The sequence below is a fragment of the Bufo bufo genome, chromosome 7 (genome assembly GCF_905171765.1).
Source record: "Bufo bufo chromosome 7, aBufBuf1.1, whole genome shotgun sequence".
NCBI classification, from domain to species: Eukaryota; Metazoa; Chordata; class Amphibia; order Anura; family Bufonidae; genus Bufo; species Bufo bufo.
In genome coordinates this window covers 193,086,107-193,107,971 of record NC_053395.1, presented here as the reverse complement: position 1 = coordinate 193,107,971, position 21,865 = coordinate 193,086,107, and the positions used below count along the sequence as shown (strand labels likewise).

Genomic DNA, 21,865 nt, shown 5'->3' with positions numbered 1-21,865 from the left:
AAATATCACTTCTGCCTGGTTTATTAAGGATTCCACATAATCCTGCTGCTGTGAGTGCAATCAGGGTGTGTCCAGCTCTTCCGTAGCCTGGAACAGTAATTAGGATGGTGCCTCTCTTCTGTCTTAAGTAAGTCAACATAATAAACATCTATGGCCCGCCCAGCCCAGATCTTTTGTTACCATGAACTGTTTGCAGCTCACACAATGAAATACAATTTGAACTCACTGCTTGAATTATTATGGAGGAATTAGAATAATTAACTTCAGTGATTGAGTGAACATTCAGTTTAGGAGAAATGCAAGAAATGTGTTAGTCCCTAATGCCCAAGAATTAGACCAACGTGACATCCAGATGTTCAATCATCAGAATTAATAATTCTTGTGTCCACACAATAATGCAAGCAACAAACCCTAGACTGGGTTCTGATAAGTATTTAAGTTTATAGCAGCTCTAACAAATTAAATAGGGTGGCCCGGCGTAAATTTTAGATATAGAGCAGAATGGATTAAAAATAAAGAAGCATTACTCACCTCACTGATGCACTTGTTGCTGCTGTTCTGACGTGTACTGGGTCCCTGCTGGTCTCCACTTCCTGGTCCCAATGTGACACACAGGAAATGCCTGATTAGCCAATAACTGGCCACCAGTAAATAGCTGTTCGGGGACCCGAGAATGAAAGACCCATTAAACATCAAAATGACAACAGCTCTGGAATCCCTGGGGTAAGTAATGCTTCTTTTTTTTTAACCCCAATATATAAATAAATTTATTCCCACTAGACAGCTACTTTCATGGATAATACTTGGAAGGTAACCATGTAAATCTGAACGGGTTCATGTACATGGCCATATTTCACTTCCATGTTACAGATCCATACAAGATCCGTGTTGTACAGAACCAAGATAGGAAGCCTAGAAAAATTTATATTCTACACTGCGTGCAGAATTATTAGGCAAATGAGTATTTTGACCACATCATCCTCTTTATGCATGTTGTCTTACTCCAAGCTGTATAGGCTCTAAAGCCTACTACCAATTAAGCATATTAGGTGATGTGCATCTCTGTAATGAGAAGAGGTGTGGTCTAATGACATCAACACCCTATATTAGGTGTGCATAATTATTAGGCAACTTCCTTTCCTTTGGCAAAATGGGTCAAAAGAAGGACTTGACAGGCTCAGAAAAGTCAAAAATAGTGAGATATCTTGCAGAGGGATGCAGCACTCTTAAAATTGCAAAGCTTCTGAAGCGTGATCATCGAACAATCAAGCGTTTCATTCAAAATAGTCAACAGGGTCGCAAGAAGCGTGTGGAAAAACCAAGGCGCAAAATAACTGCCCATGAACTGAGAAAAGTCAAGCGTGCAGCTGCCAAGATGCCACTTGCCACCAGTTTGGCCATATTTCAGATCTGCAACATCACTGGAGTGCCCAAAAGCACAAGGTGTGCAATACTCAGAGACATGGCCAAGGTAAGAAAGGCTGAAAGACGACCACCACTGAACAAGACACACAAGCTGAAACGTCAAGACTGGGCCAAGAAATATCTCAAGACTGATTTTTCTAAGGTTTTATGGACTGATGAAATGAGAGTGAGTCTTGATGGGCCAGATGGATGGGCCCGTGGCTGGATTGGTAAAGGGCAGAGAGCTCCAGTCCGACTCAGACGCCAGCAAGGTGGAGTACTGGTTTGGGCTGGTATCATCAAAGATGAGCTTGTGGGGCCTTTTCGGGGGAAGTCAAGCTCAACTCCCAGTCCTACTGCCAGTTTCTGGAAGACACCTTCTTCAAGCAGTGGTACAGGAAGAAGTCTGCATCCTTCAAGAAAAACATGATTTTCATGCAGGACAATGCTCCATCACACGCGTCCAAGTACTCCACAGCGTGGCTGGCAAGAAAGGGTATAAAAGAATAAAATCTAATGACATGGCCTCCTTGTTCACCTGATCTGAACCCCATTGAGAACCTGTGGTCCATCATCAAATGTGAGATTTACAAGGAGGGAAAACAGTACACCTCTCTGAACAGTGTCTGGGAGGCTGTGGTTGCTGCTGCACGCAATGTTGATGGTGAACAGATCAAAACACTGACAGAATCCATGGATGGCAGGCTTTTGAGTGTCCTTGCAAAGAAAGGTGGCTATATTGGTCACTGATTTGTTTTTGTTTTGTTTTTGAATGTCAGAAATGTATATTTGTGAATGTTGAGATGTTATATTGGTTTCACTGGTAAAAATAAATAATTGAAATGGGTATATATTAGTTTTTTGTTAAGTTGCCTAATAATTATGCACAGTAATAGTCACCTGCACACACATATATCCCCCTAAAATAGCTAAAACTAAAAACAAACTAAAAACTACTTCCAAAAATATTCAGCTTTGATATTAATGAGTTTTTTGGGTTCATTGAGAACATGGTTGTTGTTCAATAATAAAATTAATCCTCAAAAATACAACTTGCCTAATAATTCTGCACTCCCTGTAGTAGTGTATCTCTGTCTTTTCAGAAGCATGCAAACATTTTCTTGGATTAATATGGAATCTGAGAAAAAAATTTGACTTGAAAGGCGTGTTATGAAGATGTTCGGCCACGGAAGAACTGTTTCTAGAGAAGAACACTCAAAAACAGAACAAAGTGATGAAGGGTTATTGGTCCAAGGCAGGAAGGAATAATATCACTATTAATGTATCTATACTAATAGGCTGCTTAGGATGCAACCCAAAAGGATTCAATTCCCCACTAGCTGCTGGCCATTATTAAGTTTATTGAGATCATAAATAAATTGGTTGAGTGCTGAACAAACAATCAAAATGGCCGTGATGTAATGATGCTATCAGTTCTTTGTGGAAACTTCTATTTTCACATTTGAAGACACTATATACGACTGCATGATATTTTATAGCCCTTTCACAACAGTGTGCAACACAATGGTTCATTCACATGCAGCGGCATATTATGTAGACCATAGACCATGGGCTGTTCCCTTCTTAACCACTGTCCTGCCATACTGCATCTATAGTCTACAGCAATATCTGTGTAAATCATGACAACTGGGTGTTATGAATAGGCTGTGCCCCTACACACCGACAATGCCCAATCATTGCTTACAGTGTCATCTTTTTTTCAAGGGGAATGGTAACTTCTGTTTGGCCTGTGCTACATAGAGATTTTTGTAGAGTTTTTTTTTTTTTTTGAATGCAGGTAATTACTAAAACAGACATGTTAGGAAAGGTGACAACTGACAAGTCTTCTGTAAATTTAGTCACTTACAGTTAGCATTGTTTTTTCTACTCCATCTGGCCCAGACTGTGATGATTACTTCTCCTGATGATTGCAGATTATTGACTCCTCTATAGCAGTACAAATAAATTCAGACCCCAGACCAAATCCCAGAATAAATGCAGAACTACAGACCTCCTAAACTGTTACAATCCCTAGACCCTCTAAACTCAACCCCCTAAACTAAAGTACACTTGACACCGCCTAAATACAAACTCCCCATAAACTTACATAAAAGTTCCCACCCTCCTCCTTCCTGCTCTGCCTTTAGTATACAAGTTTGGTCCTCCTACGCATCCTGCACACATTTGTGTTAGGGATCATAGCATTAAGAATCTTTGTCATGGTTTGTGTCGCAATCCACAGCAACTGAGCGTCTGTAACAAAAATGTAATGTGAACTAAAACTTCAGACACTTTGGGAGTTAAAATGTTCCCTACAAGCCTCAAGGCCCCAGGTGGCTTCCTAACCATTGCGCACATGGCTGATCTGAGTACATGCATTATGTAAAGTAGATCACTCAGACTCTACAGCAATAATCAATGCCTCTAGTGGAAAAAAAAAAATATTAAAATTAAAAATAAAAATTAATAAAAAAAAACAAAAAAAAAACATACACATATCATATGTGAGGCATATAGAAGTACATTATGACCCCGTGGACTACTGTGAATGCCAAGCCAAGAATGTGAGGCTCAAAGGATAAAGTAATGGAAGCATTTGTTTTAAAACCATATAGGCTGTCCATAGACATGTATGTAATTCATGGAAGATCTTCTGTCCTAATCCCTTGTAACATGTACGTTCAGAGTGCAGTTAGTTTTAGTTAGACCAGTGGTTGGGAAGTTATTTGTGGCAGTAAGACGTGTGAAAAAATCCACCCATATTGCATTTGCCTGAAACTGGTCCAACACTTTGATTTGCTTGCAAATATTAACATTAATGTCTTTGTTTTTTGTAGAGTTTTGCTATGCATCAAGCTAGATGGTAAATAAGGGGAGCAGGATGAAAAGATGGCGCAGCCAAGCCTTGTACCAACTGGACTTGACAACTTCCAATATTTTACCAGGGAATCTCTTAAAGCCATTGAGAAACGTATTGCAGATGAAAAGAATGGAAAGCGTGAGACCGAAGAACGGATTCCAAAACCAAATAGGGACTTGGAAGCTGGTAAAAAACTGCCATTTATCTATGGTGACATCCCACCTGGAATGGTATCAGAACCGCTGGAGGATCTTGACCCATACTATGCTAACCAGAAAGTGAGTCTACTGGGGGATGTGGTGGATATGTAGAGATGATTAGACCAAAATATGACCAGTTTGTAGCTCATAAAATGGAAAGAGAATACAGAAATGCTGTTGATGGATTTAACTAATTGGTTTGTTAGGTCTGGTGGATGTTAGAAGCTACATCCAGATAGAGAATGGATGGAGAGTTGGCAGAGAATGTGAGTGGCTACAGTATCTCCATTCAGCTCTCCATTCATTCTCAACCTGGCAGCTGGTGAAAGTCTCTCCAGTTGGGTCAAAGGAACCCCATTCTTCACCCGGGTGCAGCTGAGAAGTGGCACCCGCATCTATCAGACATTCATGGCATAACTTGTGGATATATAAATGTCTCAGGTGGGGAAAACCCTTTTAAGCCCTTCAGGATACAGCCATTTTTCACCTTCTTAACAGCGCCATCTTACGTGTGTCTTGTTATGTAGTAATAACTGTAACGTTTTAACTTATCCAAGCGATTCTGAGATTGTTTTTGTGTGACACAATGTACTTTATGTTAAACATAAATTGCATCGATATAATAAAAAATCCCAAATTTGCCCAAAAATGTGAAAAATTCACTATTTTCTAAATTAGAATTTTTCTTCTTTTTAAAATGTATAGTGATACCTTATAAAGTAGTTATTAATTTATATTAACCATCTGTCTACTTTATGTTTGCATCATTTTGTAGGATGTAAGAAGGCTTCGATTTTAAGAAGCAAATTTTCTAATTTTTAAGGAAATTTCCAAAACCCACTTTTTTAAGGACCAATTGAGCTTTGAAGCCACTTTGTGGGGCTTACGTAGCAGAAACCACCCATAAATGAAGCTATTTTAGAAACTATACTCCTCAATTTATTCAAAACTGATTTTACAAACGTGGTTAGCCCTTTATATGTTTCACAAGATTTATTGGGAAAATGGAGGCAAAATTTTAAAATTTCACTTTTAATTTTACATCACTCTGTAAAGGGTCTACACCTTCAGATTTATACTTTTTACCATTACCATTACCATTTATATAATTGAAGAATATTTTAGGGCTAGTTTTACTCTCTTTGGCAATTATTCTTTCTGTCTTCAGTTTGACTGCTTTTATTTGTCTTTTACATACATATATTTTTTTCCCGTATAGTTTTTAAATGCTCGCCACCCTCCTGTTTTAGTGATTTAAATGCTTTCTTTTTGTTATTTATTGCTTCCTTTGCATTTCTATTTATCTTTTCTTGTTCCTTAACATTTTATTTCCATAAGGTATGTACCTCTCACAATTAGAATTTATAATGGTTTTAAAAATATCCCATTTTGTGGCTGCATTTTAATTTTTGAGGACATTGTTCCAGTTAGCGAGGCCAATGGCCTCTCTTAGCTGGTCACATTTTGCTTTTTTGAAGTTTAGTATTTTTGTGCCTCCCTGAAGAAAAACACTCTTTTGAATGACAATTTGAAGGTTATTATTTTATGATCACCATTTCTCAGGTGTCCCCCAACCTGCACATCTGTTGTTCTGTCAGGTCTATTGGTTAGTACTAAGTCCAGTATGGCCGTCCCTCTAGTCGGTTCCTGAACCAGTTGGGAAAGGTAGTTGTCTTTGGTTATTGCCAAGAACCTGTTTCCTTTATGAGATCTATAGTTTCCCAGTCTATATCTGGGTAGTTGAAGTCCCCCATAATAAGGTACTCATTATGATTTGCTTATAACAAACTCCTATCAGTATTTTATTATTGTATTTACCTCCATGTATTTCTAGCTGCAGTGACTCCACATGCTCATGTCCCTCACTTAAATCTTCTCGGAGTGGGGGATTTAGACAGGACTTTACATAAAGCCAAACCCCTCCCCCTCTCTGGTTTTACTATCCTTTCTAAACAGACTGTAACCCTGTACATTAACCGCCCAGTCAGAGCTATCACTAATAAAAATATATTTCTTAAAGTACAACATCAGAAATCCTTAATGTTAAACAGGTTTTCCGGGATGATAGGTCATCAATATCTGAACAGTGGGCGTCTGACTTCTGGCACCCCCCACGATCAGCTTGTCTTCCTAGGTCAGTGACGTCATGTTCATCTTCACATGACCAATTTGCAGCTCAGTCCCATTCAAGAGAATAGGCCTAGGCTGCAATACCAAACACAGCCGCAATACAAGGTATAGCACTGTGCCTGATATGATGTAAAGATGCCGCAGCACTTACTGTAGTGCCGCAGCCTTTTTAAACAGGCTGACCGTCGGGAGTCCGACCACCACCAATCAGATATTGATGAGGATAGGCCTTCAATATTAACCGCTTCCCGCCACGCTAACGCCGAAAGGCGTCATTGCGGCGGCTCCCCCAGGCTACGCTAACGCCAATAGGCGTCATCTCGCGTGAGCCGAGATTTCCTGTGAACGCGCGCACACAGGCGCGCGCGCTCACAGGAACGGAAGGTAAGAGAGTTGATCTCCAGCCTGCCAGTGGCGATCGTTCGCTGTCAGGCTGGAGATGTGGTTTTTTTTAACCCCTAACAGGTATATTAGACGCTGTTTTGATAACAGCGTCTAATATACCTGCTACCTGGTCCTCTGGTGGTCCCCTTTGTTTGGATCGACCACCAGAGGACACAGGTAGCTCAGTAAAGTAGCACCAAGCACCACTACACTACACTACACCCCCCCCCGTCACTTATTAACCCCTTATTAGCCCCTGATCACCCCATATAGACTCCCTGATCACCCCCTGTCATTGATCGCACCGCTGTAAAGCTCCATTCAGACGTCCGCATGATTTTTACGGATCCACTGATAGATGGATCGGATCCGCAAAACGCACACGGACGTCTGAATGGAGCCTTACAGGGGCGTGATCAATGACTGTGGTGATCACCCCATATAGACTCCCTCATCACCCCCCTGTCATTGATCACACCCCTGTAAAGTTCCATTCAGACGTCCGCATGATTTTTACGGATCCACTGATAGATGGATCAGATCCGCAAAACGCACACGGACGTCTGAATGGAGCCTTACAGGGGCGTGATCAATGACTGTGGTGATCACCCCATATAGACTCCCTGATCACCCCCCTGTCATTGATTACCCCCCTGTCATTGATCCCACCCCTGTAAAGCTCCATTCAGACGTCCGCATGATTTTTACGGATCCACTGATAGATGGATCGGATCCGCAAAACGCATACGGACGTCTGAATGGAGCCTTACAGGGGCGTGATCAATGACTGTGGTGATCACCCCATATAGACTCCCTCATCACCCCCCTGTCATTGATCACACCCCTGTAAAGCTCCATTCAGACGTCCGCATGATTTTTACGGATCCACTGATAGATGGATCGGATCCGCAAAACGCACACGGACGTCTGAATGGAGCCTTACAGGGGCGTGATCAATGACTGTGGTGATCACCCCATATAGACTCCCTCATCACCCCCCTGTCATTGATCACACCCCTGTAAAGCTCCATTCAGACGTCCGCATGATTTTTACGGATCCACTGATAGATGGATCGGATCCGCAAAACACATACGGACATCTGAATGGAGCCTTATAGGGGGGTGATCAATGACAGGGGGGTGATCACCCCATATAGACTCCCTGATCACCCCCCTGTCATTGATCACCCCCCCTGTCATTGATTACCCCCCTGTCATTGATCACACCCCTGTAAAGCTCCATTCAGACGTCCGCATGATTTTTACGGATCCACTGATAGATGGATCGGATCCGCAAAACGCATACGGACGTCTGAATGGAGCCTTACAGGGGCATGATCAATGACTGTGGTGATCACCCCATATAGACTCCCTGATCACCCCCCTGTCATTGATTACCCCCCTGTCATTGATCACCCCCCCTGTCAGGCTGCATTCAGATGTCCGTATGATTTTTACGGATCCACGGATACATGGATCGGATCCGCAAAACACATACGGACATCTGAATGGAGCCTTATAGGGGGGTGATCAATGACAGGGGGGTGATCACCCCATATAGACTCCCTGATCACCCCCCCTGTCATTGATCACCCCCCCTGTCATTGATCACCCCCCCTGTCATTGATCACCCCCTGTCATTGATCACCCCAAGTTGATTTGGCCCAAGTTAGCGGAAATTATTATTTTTTTCTTACAAAGTCTCATATTCCACTAACTTGTGTCAAAAAATTAAATCTCACATGAACTCACCATACCCCTCACGGAATCCAAATGCGTAAAATTTTTTAGACATTTATATTCCAGACTTCTTCTCACGCTTTAGGGCCCCTAGAATGCCAGGGCAGTATAAATACCCCACATGTGACCCCATTTCGGAAAGAAGACACCCCCAAGTATTCCGTGAGGGGCATATTGAGTCCATGAAAGATTGAAATTTTTGTCCCAAGTTAGCGGAAAGGGAGACTTTGTGAGAAAAAAATAAAAAATATCAATTTCCGCTAACTTGTGCCAAAAAAAAAAAATTTCTATGAACTCGCCATGCCCCTCATTGAATACCTTGGGGTGTCTTCTTTCCAAAATGGGGTCACATGTGAGGTATTTATACTGCCCTGGCATTCTAGGGGCCCCAAAGCGTGAGAAGAAGTCTGGTATCCAAATGTCTAAAAATGCCCTCCTAAAAGGAATTTGGGCACCTTTGCGCATCTAGGCTGCAAAAAAAGTGTCACACATCTGGTATTGCCGTACTCAGGAGAAGTTGGGGAATGTGTTTTGGGGTGTCATTTTACATATACCCATGCTGGGTGAGAGAAATATCTTGGTCAAATGCCAACTTTGTATAACAAAATGGGAAAAGTTGTCTTTTGCCAAGATATTTCTCTCACCCAGCATGGGTATATGTAAAATGACCCCCAAAACACATTCCCCAACTTCTCCTGAATACGGCGATACCACATGTGTGACACTTTTTTGCAGCCTAGGTGGGCAAAGGGGCCCATATTCCAAAGAGCACCTTTAGGATTTCACAGGTCATTTACCTACTTACCACACATTTGGGCCCCTGGAAAATGCCAGGGCAGTATAACTACCCCACAAGTGACCCCATTTTGGAAAGAAGACACCCCAAGGTATTCCGTGAGGGGCATGGCGAGTTCCTAGAATTTTTTATTTTTTGTCACAAGTTAGTGGAAAATGATGATTTTTTTTATTTTTTTTCTTACAAAGTCTCATATTCCACTAACTTGTGACAAAAAATAAAAACTTCCACGAACTCACTATGCCCATCAGCGAATACCTTGGGGTGTCTTCTTTCCAAAATGGGGTCACTTGTGGGGTAGTTATACTGCCCTGGCATTCTAGGGGCCCAAATGTGTGGTAAGGAGTTTGAAATCAAATTCTGTAAAAAATGACCAGTGAAATCCGAAAGGTGCTCTTTGGAATATGGGCCCCTTTGCCCACCTAGGCTGCAAAAAAGTGTCACACATGTGGTATCTCCGTATTCAGGAGAAGTTGGGGAATGTGTTTTGGGGTGTCATTTTACATATACCCATGCTGGGTGAGAGAAATATCTTGGCAAAAGACAACTTTTACCATTTTTTTATACAAAGTTGTCTTTTGCCAAGATATTTCTCTCACCCAGCATGGGTATATGTAAAATGACACCCCAAAACACATTCCCCAACTTCTCCTGAATACGGAGATACCACATGTGTGACACTTTTTTGCAGCCTAGGTGGGCAAAGGGGCCCATATTCCAAAGAGCACCTTTCGGATTTCACTGGCCATTTTTTTACAGAATTTGATTTCAAACTCCTTACCACACATTTGGGCCCCTAGAATGCCAGGGCAGTATAACTACCCCACAAGTGACCCCATTTTGGAAAGAAGACATCCCAAGGTATTCGCTGATGGGCATAGTGAGTTCATGGAAGTTTTTATTTTTTGTCACAAGTTAGTGGAAAATGATGATTTATTTTTTTTTTTCTTACAAAGTCTCATATTCCACTAACTTGTGACAAAAAATAAAAACTTCCATGAACTCACTGTGCCCATCAGCGAATACCTTGGGGTGTCTTCTTTCCAAAATGGGGTCACTTGTGGGGTAGTTATACTGCCCTGGCATTCTAGGGGCCCAAATGTGTGGTAAGGAGTTTGAAATCAAATTCTGTAAAAAATGACCAGTGAAATCCGAAAGGTGCTCTTTGGAATATGGGCCCCTTTGCCCACCTAGGCTGCAAAAAAGTGTCACACATGTGGTATCTCCGTATTCAGGAGAAGTTGGGGAATGTGTTTTGGGGTGTCATTTTACATATACCCATGCTGGGTGAGAGAAATATCTTGGCAAAAGACAACTTTTACCATTTTTTTATACAAAGTTGTCTTTTGCCAAGATATTTCTCTCACCCAGCATGGGTATATGTAAAATGACACCCCAAAACACATTCCCCAACTTCTCCTGAATACGGAGATACCACATGTGTGACACTTTTTTGCAGCCTAGGTGGGCAAAGGGGCCCACATTCCAAAGAGCACCTTTTGGATTTCACCAGCCATTTTTTACAGAATTTGATTTCAAACTCCTTACCACACATTTGGGCTCCTAGAATGCCAGGGCAGTATAACTACCCCACAAGTGACCCCATTTTGGAAAGAAGACATCCCAAGGTATTCGCTGATGGGCATAGTGAGTTCATGGAAGCTTTTATTTTTTGTCAGAAGTTAGTGGAATATGAGACTTTGTAAGAAAAAAAAAAAAAATCATCATTTTCCGCTAACTTGTGACAAAAAATAAAAAGTTCTATGAACTCACTATGCCCATCAGCGAATACCTTAGGGTGTCTACTTTCCGAAATGGGGTGATTTGTGGGGTGTTTGTACTGTCTGGGCATTGTAGAACCTCAGGAAATATAACAGGTGCTCAGAAAGTCAGAGCTGCTTCAAAAAGCGGAAATTCACATTTTTGTACCATAGTTTGTAAACGCTATAACTTTTACCCAAACCATTTTTTTTTTACCCAAACATTTTTTTTTTATCAAAGACATGTAGAACAATAAATTTAGAGCAAAATTTATATATGGATCTCGTTTTTTTTTGCAAAATTTTACAACTGAAAGTGAAAAATGTCATTTTTTTGCAAAAAAAATCGTTAAATTTCGATTAATAACAAAAAAAAGTAAAAATGTCAGCAGCAATGAAATACCACCAAATGAAAGCTCTATTAGTGAGAAGAAAAGGAGGTAAAATTCATTTGGGTGGTAAGTTGCATGACCGAGCAATAAACAGTGAAAGTAGTGTAGTGCCGATTTGTAAAAAAGGGCCTGGTCTTTAGGGGGGTATAAACCTGTGGTCCTTAAGTGGTTAAAGGATAACTGTCATATTTTCATAAAAAAATCTATTTCAGCATATGTTACTGCTGCAGCAGCATTATGCATAAAGCAATCTTTAGTTTCTTCATTTACCACAGTTTTCTTTGAGTTGTCCCCTTAGTTACGGCTGTTTTGAATCCTACATTATGAGGATCTTTTCAAGATGGCTGCTCTGCCAGTTCTCTGAGGCCAAAACTGCATTCCCTCAGGTCACATACAAACTTGCTGTAGCCAGCAGCTTCCTGCCAGCCAATCAGATTGTATTACTGAGAGACACGCCTCCTCACTCTGAAGCAAATGTAGGCATGCAGTGTGAAGGACCGCCCTTTGTCTTCCTAGCCGGAGACAGACAAGCCAGAGCAACGGTCTTTTAAGGGAGCAGTGGAAAGGGACAGGAGACAATAATGAAAGCTGTTATTATAAGGAAATTACAGATCTTTTGGCAATCATTGACAGACTAACTCAGGTATACATGCCTAGCTCTAATAAACTAGCAAATAAAATAAAAAATATGACAGTTATCCTTTAAACTAATGGTACAATCCCTTTAATGTCAATGAAGAGGATGACAAAACAACATACAGGCATAACAATGTGGTCTATAAATACATGTTAAAATATGATTTTTGTATGTTGATGTACAATATTTTAGAAAGTTTCCATTAGTTACAATGCCTGAAAATTACAAAATGTTTTTTCCCCCCCCCCATCTTTTAGACCTTTATAGTATTGAATAGAGGGAAGGCAATCTTCCGCTTCAGTGCCACGTCTGCCTTGTACATCCTGACACCTTTCAACCCTATACGTAAAGCAGCTATAAAGATTTTGGTGCACTCATATCCTTTTCTACAGATGACTAGATTTGTATTAATGAAGAAATAAATGCTTCTACAATCCTCTTTTGCAATATGTAATATTCTCTTCAGATGTTTCTTGTAAACATGAGTGAATACCAGTAAAGCAACCTGTTACCAGGATGGCTCCTGGACTCTGAAAAGACCTGGGACACTGCAAGACACAAAATACAACTGAAAGTGGTAATGGTGGCACCAGGACACTGGGCAAATAGGTTGAGCATGTGCCCTGCTTCTCCATTCATTTTCTATGGAACCATCGGAAATAGCTGAGCGCTGTACTCAGCTATCTCCGGGAGTTTTATGCTTGCCTGGCAGTCAGCATGCTCGACCTGCCACTCCATCAGATCGGGGGAATTGGTGGGGGTCCCAGTGTTCGTACCCCCACCGTTTAGGTATCCTTTATCCTGTGGATAGGGGATAACTTCAAAACTTCCCCCAAAGGTGCCTGTACATGTAACAGTGCTAAGGTGCCTGTACATGTAACAGTGCTAAGGTGCCTGTACATGTAACAGTGCTAAGGTGCCTGTACATGTAACAGTGCTAAGGTGCCTGTACATGTAACAGTGCTAAGGTGCCTGTACATGTAACAGTGCTAAGGTGCCTGTACATGTAACAGTGCTGCACAGCCAAGAACTTCTATCGGTTTATTTTATGAATTACAAGGTCTTGTATTGAGATTTTTGGCCACATGGTTTCTCCTGAGAATTTTTGGCCACGTGGTACACTTTCATTAGATGTAGATGTAAAGACTTACTGATTTCCCTGTTTAGTTTACTCTATCCCTTTGTGAAATCTGTGTATATTGACCATACCCACTTGGACATTTACCAACTGATGGACCATCATTCAAATCCTGCTATCTGGAATGCCACAGTGGCCCACATTTACTAATGTGAGTGCACCTAGACTTTGGCGTAAATTGTACCAAATTGTGGAAGGGTATCTAGATTTGAAGAATTTATCTGTGCCCAGCCTAAAGGGGGCTTGGCTTACCAGAAATGGTTGTGGCTTAATGAGAAAGAGTATGGCCTAAGATGCAGCATTTTGCTTTAAAGTTATGTCTCAATTCTGGTGTAAAATTCTAATGGAAACTAAGATATATATAAAGTAAGATAAAAAAATCTATTGGATGCATGAAATTCGTGAACAAGCCTGAGAACTTGTGATAAAATAGCGTGTCAAGTTTATGCCATCTATAGAACTGGTAAATCTGTCCAGTGTATCAGTTTTGCACAGAAAGCATCCTTAAGTTAAACGCTATAGATAAATTTGACATGTTAGTAGTTACTCTAAAGTTAAAAAAGCCGCACTAACTGTCAGTCTTAGGCACACGACTGTTGTTTGGGTCCGCATCCGAGCCGCCATTCACTTCAATGGGGCCGCAAAAGATGCGGACAGCACACGGAGTGCTGTCCGCATCCGTGGCTCCGTTCCGCCGCCCCACTAAAAAAATATAACATGTCCTATTCTTGTCTGCGCTTTGCGGACAAGAATAGGCATTTATATTGCCGGCAAATTGCGGAAGGCAACACTGACGGCTTCCGTTTGCGGCACGGCCGTGTGCCTGAGGCCTTAGTCATTCATTTGCAGAAACCCTGATATTCAGTTTTTAACCTGCTACTAATTTCACACTTTTGCCATGTGGTTGTGCCCCCCCAGTATTATATGTTGGATCTGTGTGTCCAGGATGCTGCTGTCTTCCTTCTGCAAACTGACATGTGTGTGCATTCCTCCCTATCTACAATATGTATAAACAGCTCTACTTGGATCCTCTCCTGCCTGCTAGGTAGCTGCATTTGCATGTAGAAATAATTGCTGCTGTACGGGAACAAACAATCGTTATAAGGACCATTTGTCCTTTTAGAGTTTTATTTTTTGTTGGCAGGACAGCCCTATTTACATAGGGTAATGTGCTGGTGAAAATGGGATTTTTGCTCCTGCATGAAAGATGTGATTACCTGACAAAGAGCAAATGTTTGTCAGGTGATTGTCATATTCATATCTGTCAATTAGCCTGATCCTCGGTCCATGTAAAAGAGTCCTAACACTAAGACAAAGAAGTGGTGAGCAAAGAGCCCTGTCAGAGTGTTCTGATGGATTTATACCAGATTCTGCAGAACCAGCAACTAAGTTAAGGACTTACACAGTCCCTGCAAAGCAAAATGGTTGGAATTTTTAATGAAGACTACTTAGAAAGCCGCTTAGTTTTGCATTTAAGTGAGTGATAAAAAAAAAAATCAGTGCACAGGTGCCTATAGCTTTAAAGGGACTGTAGCAGATTTACTAAGCCTGTTGTAGTAAACTTAGACAGGCTGTCTAGACGTTCACCAGATTTATCACAGTGGCTCAGGCTGGATGATAAATGTGGTGCAGGGACAGACACTTTTTTCTAGCTGTATACTAATTACTAGTCACATCTTAGCATCCCATTAAGGTCAACAGCCTTTTCAAACAAGTAATAAAAATTGTGCTAAATTGTGCCAAAATTGTGCCAATTGGTGCCACTTTTTTTGACAGGTTCTAGGCTCAGACACATTAGTAAATTGGGGCCAGTATCTTCTTTTATAACATTTTTCTGCTTTTAGATAGAACATTTCATACAGATGGTGTTAAAGAATCAACATTTAGGTGTACGATCTAATATTTTTTAGAATAAGGGGACTGCTGAATCATAAAAAATTATGGGTGCTAGATAAATATAAATAGACTTACGTAGATAGGATCAAGGGAGCAGGCCTTAAAAACCTTGAGCTCCAGCTTATTACACATGTTTTCATGTTATTGGATCAATGGGCACTGCATGCGGCACACACAGTATAAGCTTGTCATGCATGTAAAATACTGTAATTTTTTCTTCTTCTCTGTAAATGTCAGAACTCGCATTGTGGGCATCACATAATTTAATCTGTTGGTGTTCCATAAATTTCATTTCCTTTCTTTCATGAACATTGCTCAATCGCGGTTCCTATTCAGTGTTTTGTGAGTCACTATTTGGTTTAATGTCTTCCACAAAAGCTGTTCCATTTTTTTTTCAATAGGCAGTTTTGTTTTACCAGTACATTTTCTGGAAATGGAAAAAAAAAATATAAAGAAAGCTTATATTTAGCTCTCTAGGATACCTATCTTTTGTGTCGTAATGAGGAAAGGTCATTGCATTATAATCGCGGTGTTGGAACTATTGATTTTGCACGTTTTATGCTGCTTTATACAATAATATAATAACATATATTTATGTTTAACTTCCTTGACAAGGATTACATTATTCAGCATGTTCATCATGTGTACTATTCTCACCAACTGTGTGTTCATGACCTTAAGCAACCCCCCAGACTGGACCAAGAATGTAGAGTAAGTATTTGCTCAGAATACCAGGCATAACTGTCTGCCACATTTTACCAAATTTTCTGTGAAATACTCCAGAATTGTTCATTAATTTTGTATAAGTGTCCCTCTCTTTAAGGGCTCATTCAGACGGCCGCGGACCCATTAATTTCCAAGGTCCCGCAAAAAGATGCGGCTCCGCGGAAAAGATAGAACATGTCCAAATTCTTGTCCGCAATCGCGGACAAGAATAGGCATTTTATATTATGGTTGTAAATTGCGGATCCGCTAAGCACTACTGCTGTCTGAATGATCCCTAAGTTTTATTCTCCTGAATTATGATCCTGCACATGGTTTCCTACAGATTTCTAGTAATAGAACAAGAGGATATGTATTTTATAGTATTATGGGTTGTATGTAAAGCAAAAAAATCCATAGGGCTAGACAATCCCTTTTAACTTTTTATAAGATCTCTGAAATGTGAGGGTATGGTATAGTATAGTAACCTACAGTACTGACAGCAGATGGAAGTTAGTAACGGTGACCATTTTCATTGGATGAACATTGGCCAACCCACCAATTTAAGTGGGACTGAATGACCATCTAATATGTGATTGAGGTGTCCTTACTCTTGACCGATGTCCAGGAAAGAAGAATCGAGCATGTTTGATTTGAATGCGACAATCTTATGTTTTAAAAGGATATCAGCTGCTAGAAGAGAGGTTTGGCAGAGGCGTATTCCTCTTTCCCCATTGAAAACAGTAACATTTGAGAGTAGGATTCCAGTCTATAATGAAACACCCCTCAAGAATCTCAACAAACCTCATGGTTGGAAAAATTAAGCTGTTTCACTCTTCACAAGGAGGGGCAATCAACTAGAACATGAACTCTCTATAAGGGTTTTTCAGGGAGGTAGATACAGAGGATCTACTGTATCTTCAAGATCAATATCAAATTGGTAAGGGTCTGACACCCACCAATCAGCTGTTTTGGCCAGCCGTGGGTACCGGAAACTATACAGTGTATGAAAGGCACCATACACAGTGTAGTTTTGAGTTCTGGCATATTGCAGCTTAAGCTCTCTTCATCTGAAGCTCCATACACAGTATAGTTTCCAGCACCAGTGGCTAGCAAAAATAGCTGATTGGTGCTGGCGTTGGACCCCCACGGATGACCTGTAAGTCCCGTGATGTTTAAGTCTTGGAAAACCCATTTATTTCTCAGGCTGACGCAGCGACATTTATTAAATTTTTCTGTATCTCAGAAATCATGTTATTGCCTGTGGCTGTGGCTGCCCGGAATGAGGTCAACAATACCGGGTGGACAGTCAGATCATTTGTTTGAGTCCCTGTTTTATCAAGAGCCATCTTCGTGTCCTCCAAACACCCCATACCCACTTTTATATGGTGTTTTTTGAAGACTCCTTACTGTACATGTCCCTGAAAGCTGGACCTCACGAAAACTCCAGCAATCTTCACATTTGTGACTAGGCCTCTGTATTTACTTCCTAATGGACCATCGTTTCCCAGGGATATGCAGCTTCACTCTTGTTTTCTTGACGGTATGCTGTGCTACACTGTGTAATGCAAGCCATCATCCTTTGCCCCCATATTAAATGCCAAAGTGTGCCCTAAGGGTACATGCACATGACAGTGTAGGTTATACAGATTTTCCACATAGATTTTCATGTGGTTTTCACTGTTTCCATACCAAATCTGCTTGTGTTATTTGTGGAATTTTGTTAGAAACACTATAAAGAATGCAAAGAATCCAAGGGAAAGAAACGCATGCTGATACCAACTCGGCTGAGCCAAGTATGCTTGTACATGATGCAAATGGAAGGAAGGGAGGAGTAGCTTTTGACCAAAAATGCATTTGACTGATGGCTAGCTTAGGTGTATGGACACAAGATCAGACTACACTCTGTAACCATGATGGCAAACAGATTGCCATAGGACACAAGAAAGATATATGATACGGCATAGGATAGGATCTTTATTTGAAATTAATATTAGAGATACAATGTTCACCAACAAAAATTTGCCATTTTGTGTAGAATATTGTACCATGTTGATGTTCGAATATTTGTGGTTATAGTCACAATTGTATTATATAACATGATGGATTGAAACGTCAAGCTTTTAAGACACATTAGGTTTCTTCATTGGCCATGATAGTGTAGATTTTATTAACGTAAAAGTTTTGTAAGTGCTTCAATTATCAACATAATGTACAATTAAACTGTAGTAATGGACCTTTAAGTGGCTGCGTAAACGAATCCCATCACTTAGGAAAGAAGACATGTCATGTAAGCAATCACGGCTACAGTATGTAGCAGCAAGTATCATGAGTTATTGTGTACTAATTAAAGTGGTTATCAGGGTTTTTAAGACTGATGGCCTATCTTTAGGGTAGGTCATCAATATTAAATCGATGGGAGTCCAACTCCCAGCACCAGGTTGATCAGCTCTTTGAAGGGGCCATGACGCTCAGTCATGTATTCCAACTTCTCCAAGTGTTTCCCACATGCTGTACTTTTCACATCAGCTATGCCTGATATTGTGGCTTTGTCCCATTCAAGTGAATGAGTCAGAGCTGCCATACCAAGCACAGACTCTAGGAATCAGACCCCATTGATCTACTTTGTTGACCCTAAGGATATGCCATTTGTTTTTAAAACCTGGATAATCTATTTACCCTGCACAGTATATTTACTACTTTAACTAAGGCTATGCAGTGATCATGGTCAAAGATAGCAGTGCAGCCATAGCTCTAAATGGGGTCGCAGAGCGACACGCAAGTTGCCACATCCCTAACCTAAGAATCTAAAAAAAGTAGCAGTGGTTGAGGCAACTTGCGAGTCGTACTCAGATCCCATTTCATTGCGGCACTGCTACAAAGTGATCTTTGGTTGTCAGATGGGTGTTTTGTCCAAAATCGCCAAGTAGCCCCAACCTTAGCTATAGCATCATCAATGTCTTTCTCCTTAATAATAGTAGTCTCTATCTTCTAGATACACATTCACTGGGATTTACACTTTAGAATCACTGATCAAAATTCTTGCGAGGGGCTTCTGTTTAAATAAATTTACTTTTCTCCGTGATCCCTGGAACTGGCTTGACTTTACCGTCATCTTGTTGGCGTAAGTATAATTTTTCTCCCATAATATACAGTACAGACCAAAAGTTTGGACACACCTTCTCATTCAAAGAGTTTTCTTTATTTTCATGACTATGAAGGCATCAAAACTATGAATTAACACATGTGGAATTATACACATAACAAACAAGTGTGAAACAACTGAAAATATGTCATATTCTAGGTTCTTCAAAGTAGCCACCTTTTTCTTTAATTACTGCTTTGCACACTCTTGGCATTATCTTGATGAGCTTCAAGAGGTAGTCCACTGAAATGGTCTTCCAACAGTCTTGAAGGAGTTCCCAGAGATGCTTAGCACTTGTTGGCCCTTTTGCCTTCACTCTTTGGTCCAGCTCACCCCAAACCATCTTGTTTGGGTTCAGGTCCGGTGACTGTGGAGGCCAGGTCATCTGGCGCAGCACCCCATCACTCTCCTTCATGGTCAAATAGCCCTTACTTTCAAAGTTTTCCCAATTTTTCGGCTGACTGACTGACCTTCATTTCTTAAAGTAATGATGGCCACTCGTTTTTCTTTACTTAGCTGCTTTTTTCTTGCCATAATACAAATTCTAACAGTCTATTCAGTAGGACTATCAGCTGTGTATCCACCTGACTTCTCCTCAACGCAACTGATGGTCCCAACCCCATTTATAAGGCAAGAAACCCCACTTATTAAACCTGACAGGGCACACATGTGAAGTGAAAACCATTTCAGGGGACTACCTCTTGAAGCTCATCAAGAGAATGCCAAGAGTGTGCAAAGCAGTAATCAAAGCAAAAGGTGGCTACTTTGAAGAACCTAGAATATGACATATTTTCAGTTGTTTCACACTTGTTTGTTATGTATATAATTCCACATGTGTTAATTCATAGTTTTGATGCCTTTATAGTCATGAAAATAAAGAAAACTCTTTGAATGAGAAGGTGTGTCCAAACTTTTGGTCTGTACTGTACTCTTTAACAATGTCTTTTCGGCATAGCTTTAATGCATCATACAGTATACCAGTTGTATGTTTAATATCGTAAACAAATACTAACACATATTTGCTATACTATATAGCAAATATGTGTTATAAATACTGAGGTTGTCTAAGTACAGACATTGAACAGTTAATGTTTTCTGGTAGATTCTAAGGTATAGGAATAAATAGGTTTAAATTGATAAGTGAATAAGAAGTTTACTAAGCAGTGATAAAGACATACAGAAAAGACATATACAGATCAATTACATAAGATACATAAAGAATCACAACCCACAACTGTTTTCTCTAAAAGAATAAAAAAAGATCAAAACATAAATATGAACGGACATCCATAGGCCATGTTTACATACTCTGGCTGCCAAATGTGGCTAAACCAAACCACCTATAAATGAAACACTATTTTGTGGTTAAAACCAAGGTATTACCAGCAAAATTGTGCATCTTTTGACCACATCTGGAGAGTAGGGTTTTGGCTAAATTCTGGAGCTGGAAGGTGTAAACCTGGGCTTAGAACTTCATAATTGCAATACATTTCAAAGAAATCCATTGACATAATCCATCTAGTCTTGGCATTGGTGTGGTCCCAACCCACAAGCAAAATTGGTAATCGTAATAAAATCTAATGATACACATATGTTAGGTAGGCATTAAACTCTGATGGTAAGTTAATAAAGTGTGGCAATGACATGGCCACAAACCTCAGCAGTGTGGATCCTTCAGTTTGCAGTGAAACATCTGTCTGACCCAAAAAACTATGTGGCTGATTCTAATGTTTCCCAGCAAACATTTCATTTGAAAACCACAACGGCCACCCACATCTTTGGTTTTCCAGCCGTGTCAGTGGCGTAAGTGGTCTTACGTTTAAGTAATAGGTACTGTAATTCTAATGAATGTAATTCTCTTTGTCACAGGTATGTAACAGAATTTGTAAGCCTAGGCAATGTTTCAGCTCTTCGGACTTTCAGAGTATTAAGAGCTTTGAAAACTATTTCTGTAATACCAGGTAAGGAGTAAGTGGTGGAAGAAGTCGGTCTCTTGCACCGTTTCTTTGTGTCTGTCATTGTGTTTGTGTCTAAACATCCTTATTGTGGCTGTAAAGAATATAGAAAGTCATATAGTATAAGTACTATGTACTTCATGCGTTTCTGACAAATAATTCAAAAGTTGACAAAAAGTAAAATTTTTTGTGGGGGAGTAACATTAAATTAAAAAAATGCTCTGAAAAAAGGGCTTCCATCTCTTGGTTAAGTACTGAACCCTTAAAAACCTACGTAGAGTTAATCATTTGAAATTTACTAATCCTATAGATAGTGTAAGCTTAGACAGGGTGTCTAGACCTACACCAGAATTTATAGCAGGTATATATACCAGCTGGATGATAAATGCAAGGATAGACACTTTTCTGTGACTCTATAGCAGCTATTGGTTGGCTTACTTTGAGACAGAATTGTACGCCAGAATTGTGATGCAATTTTGGCACAAAATGTCACATCTTAGACCGGCCCCTTTCCATCTAACCACCACCTTTCCTGCTAAGTCGCATCCCCTTTCAAGCAAGTTGGAAGAATGTCTATAAACTGTAGTAACGCAGGGTGTCGTGCTAAGCCTATTTTTCAGCTGGAATCATTTAAAAAATGTTCTTCTAGATTTTGCTGTTACTTTCCAAAGAGGTTTAAATTCTCCTGGTTTATTTACTACCACATGTGAACACACTTTGTTTCAT

The 21,865-nt window shown here is 40.3% G+C and overlaps 1 protein-coding gene across 1 annotated transcript in view; it reads left to right on the top strand.

The window, feature by feature from the left end:
• The window catches only part of LOC121008820 (sodium channel protein type 2 subunit alpha-like), a 185,172-nt gene that overhangs the window by 40,253 nt on the left and 123,054 nt on the right, over nucleotides 1–21,865 (top strand). Inside the window, exons 2-6 of the mRNA XM_040441516.1 lie at nucleotides 4,242–4,542; nucleotides 12,561–12,679; nucleotides 15,959–16,048; nucleotides 19,035–19,163; nucleotides 21,054–21,145. Of these exons, the coding sequence (XP_040297450.1) occupies nucleotides 4,294–4,542; nucleotides 12,561–12,679; nucleotides 15,959–16,048; nucleotides 19,035–19,163; nucleotides 21,054–21,145 (679 nt within the window). The 5' untranslated portion in view covers nucleotides 4,242–4,293. The remainder of the gene's footprint in view (nucleotides 1–4,241; nucleotides 4,543–12,560; nucleotides 12,680–15,958; nucleotides 16,049–19,034; nucleotides 19,164–21,053; nucleotides 21,146–21,865) is intronic.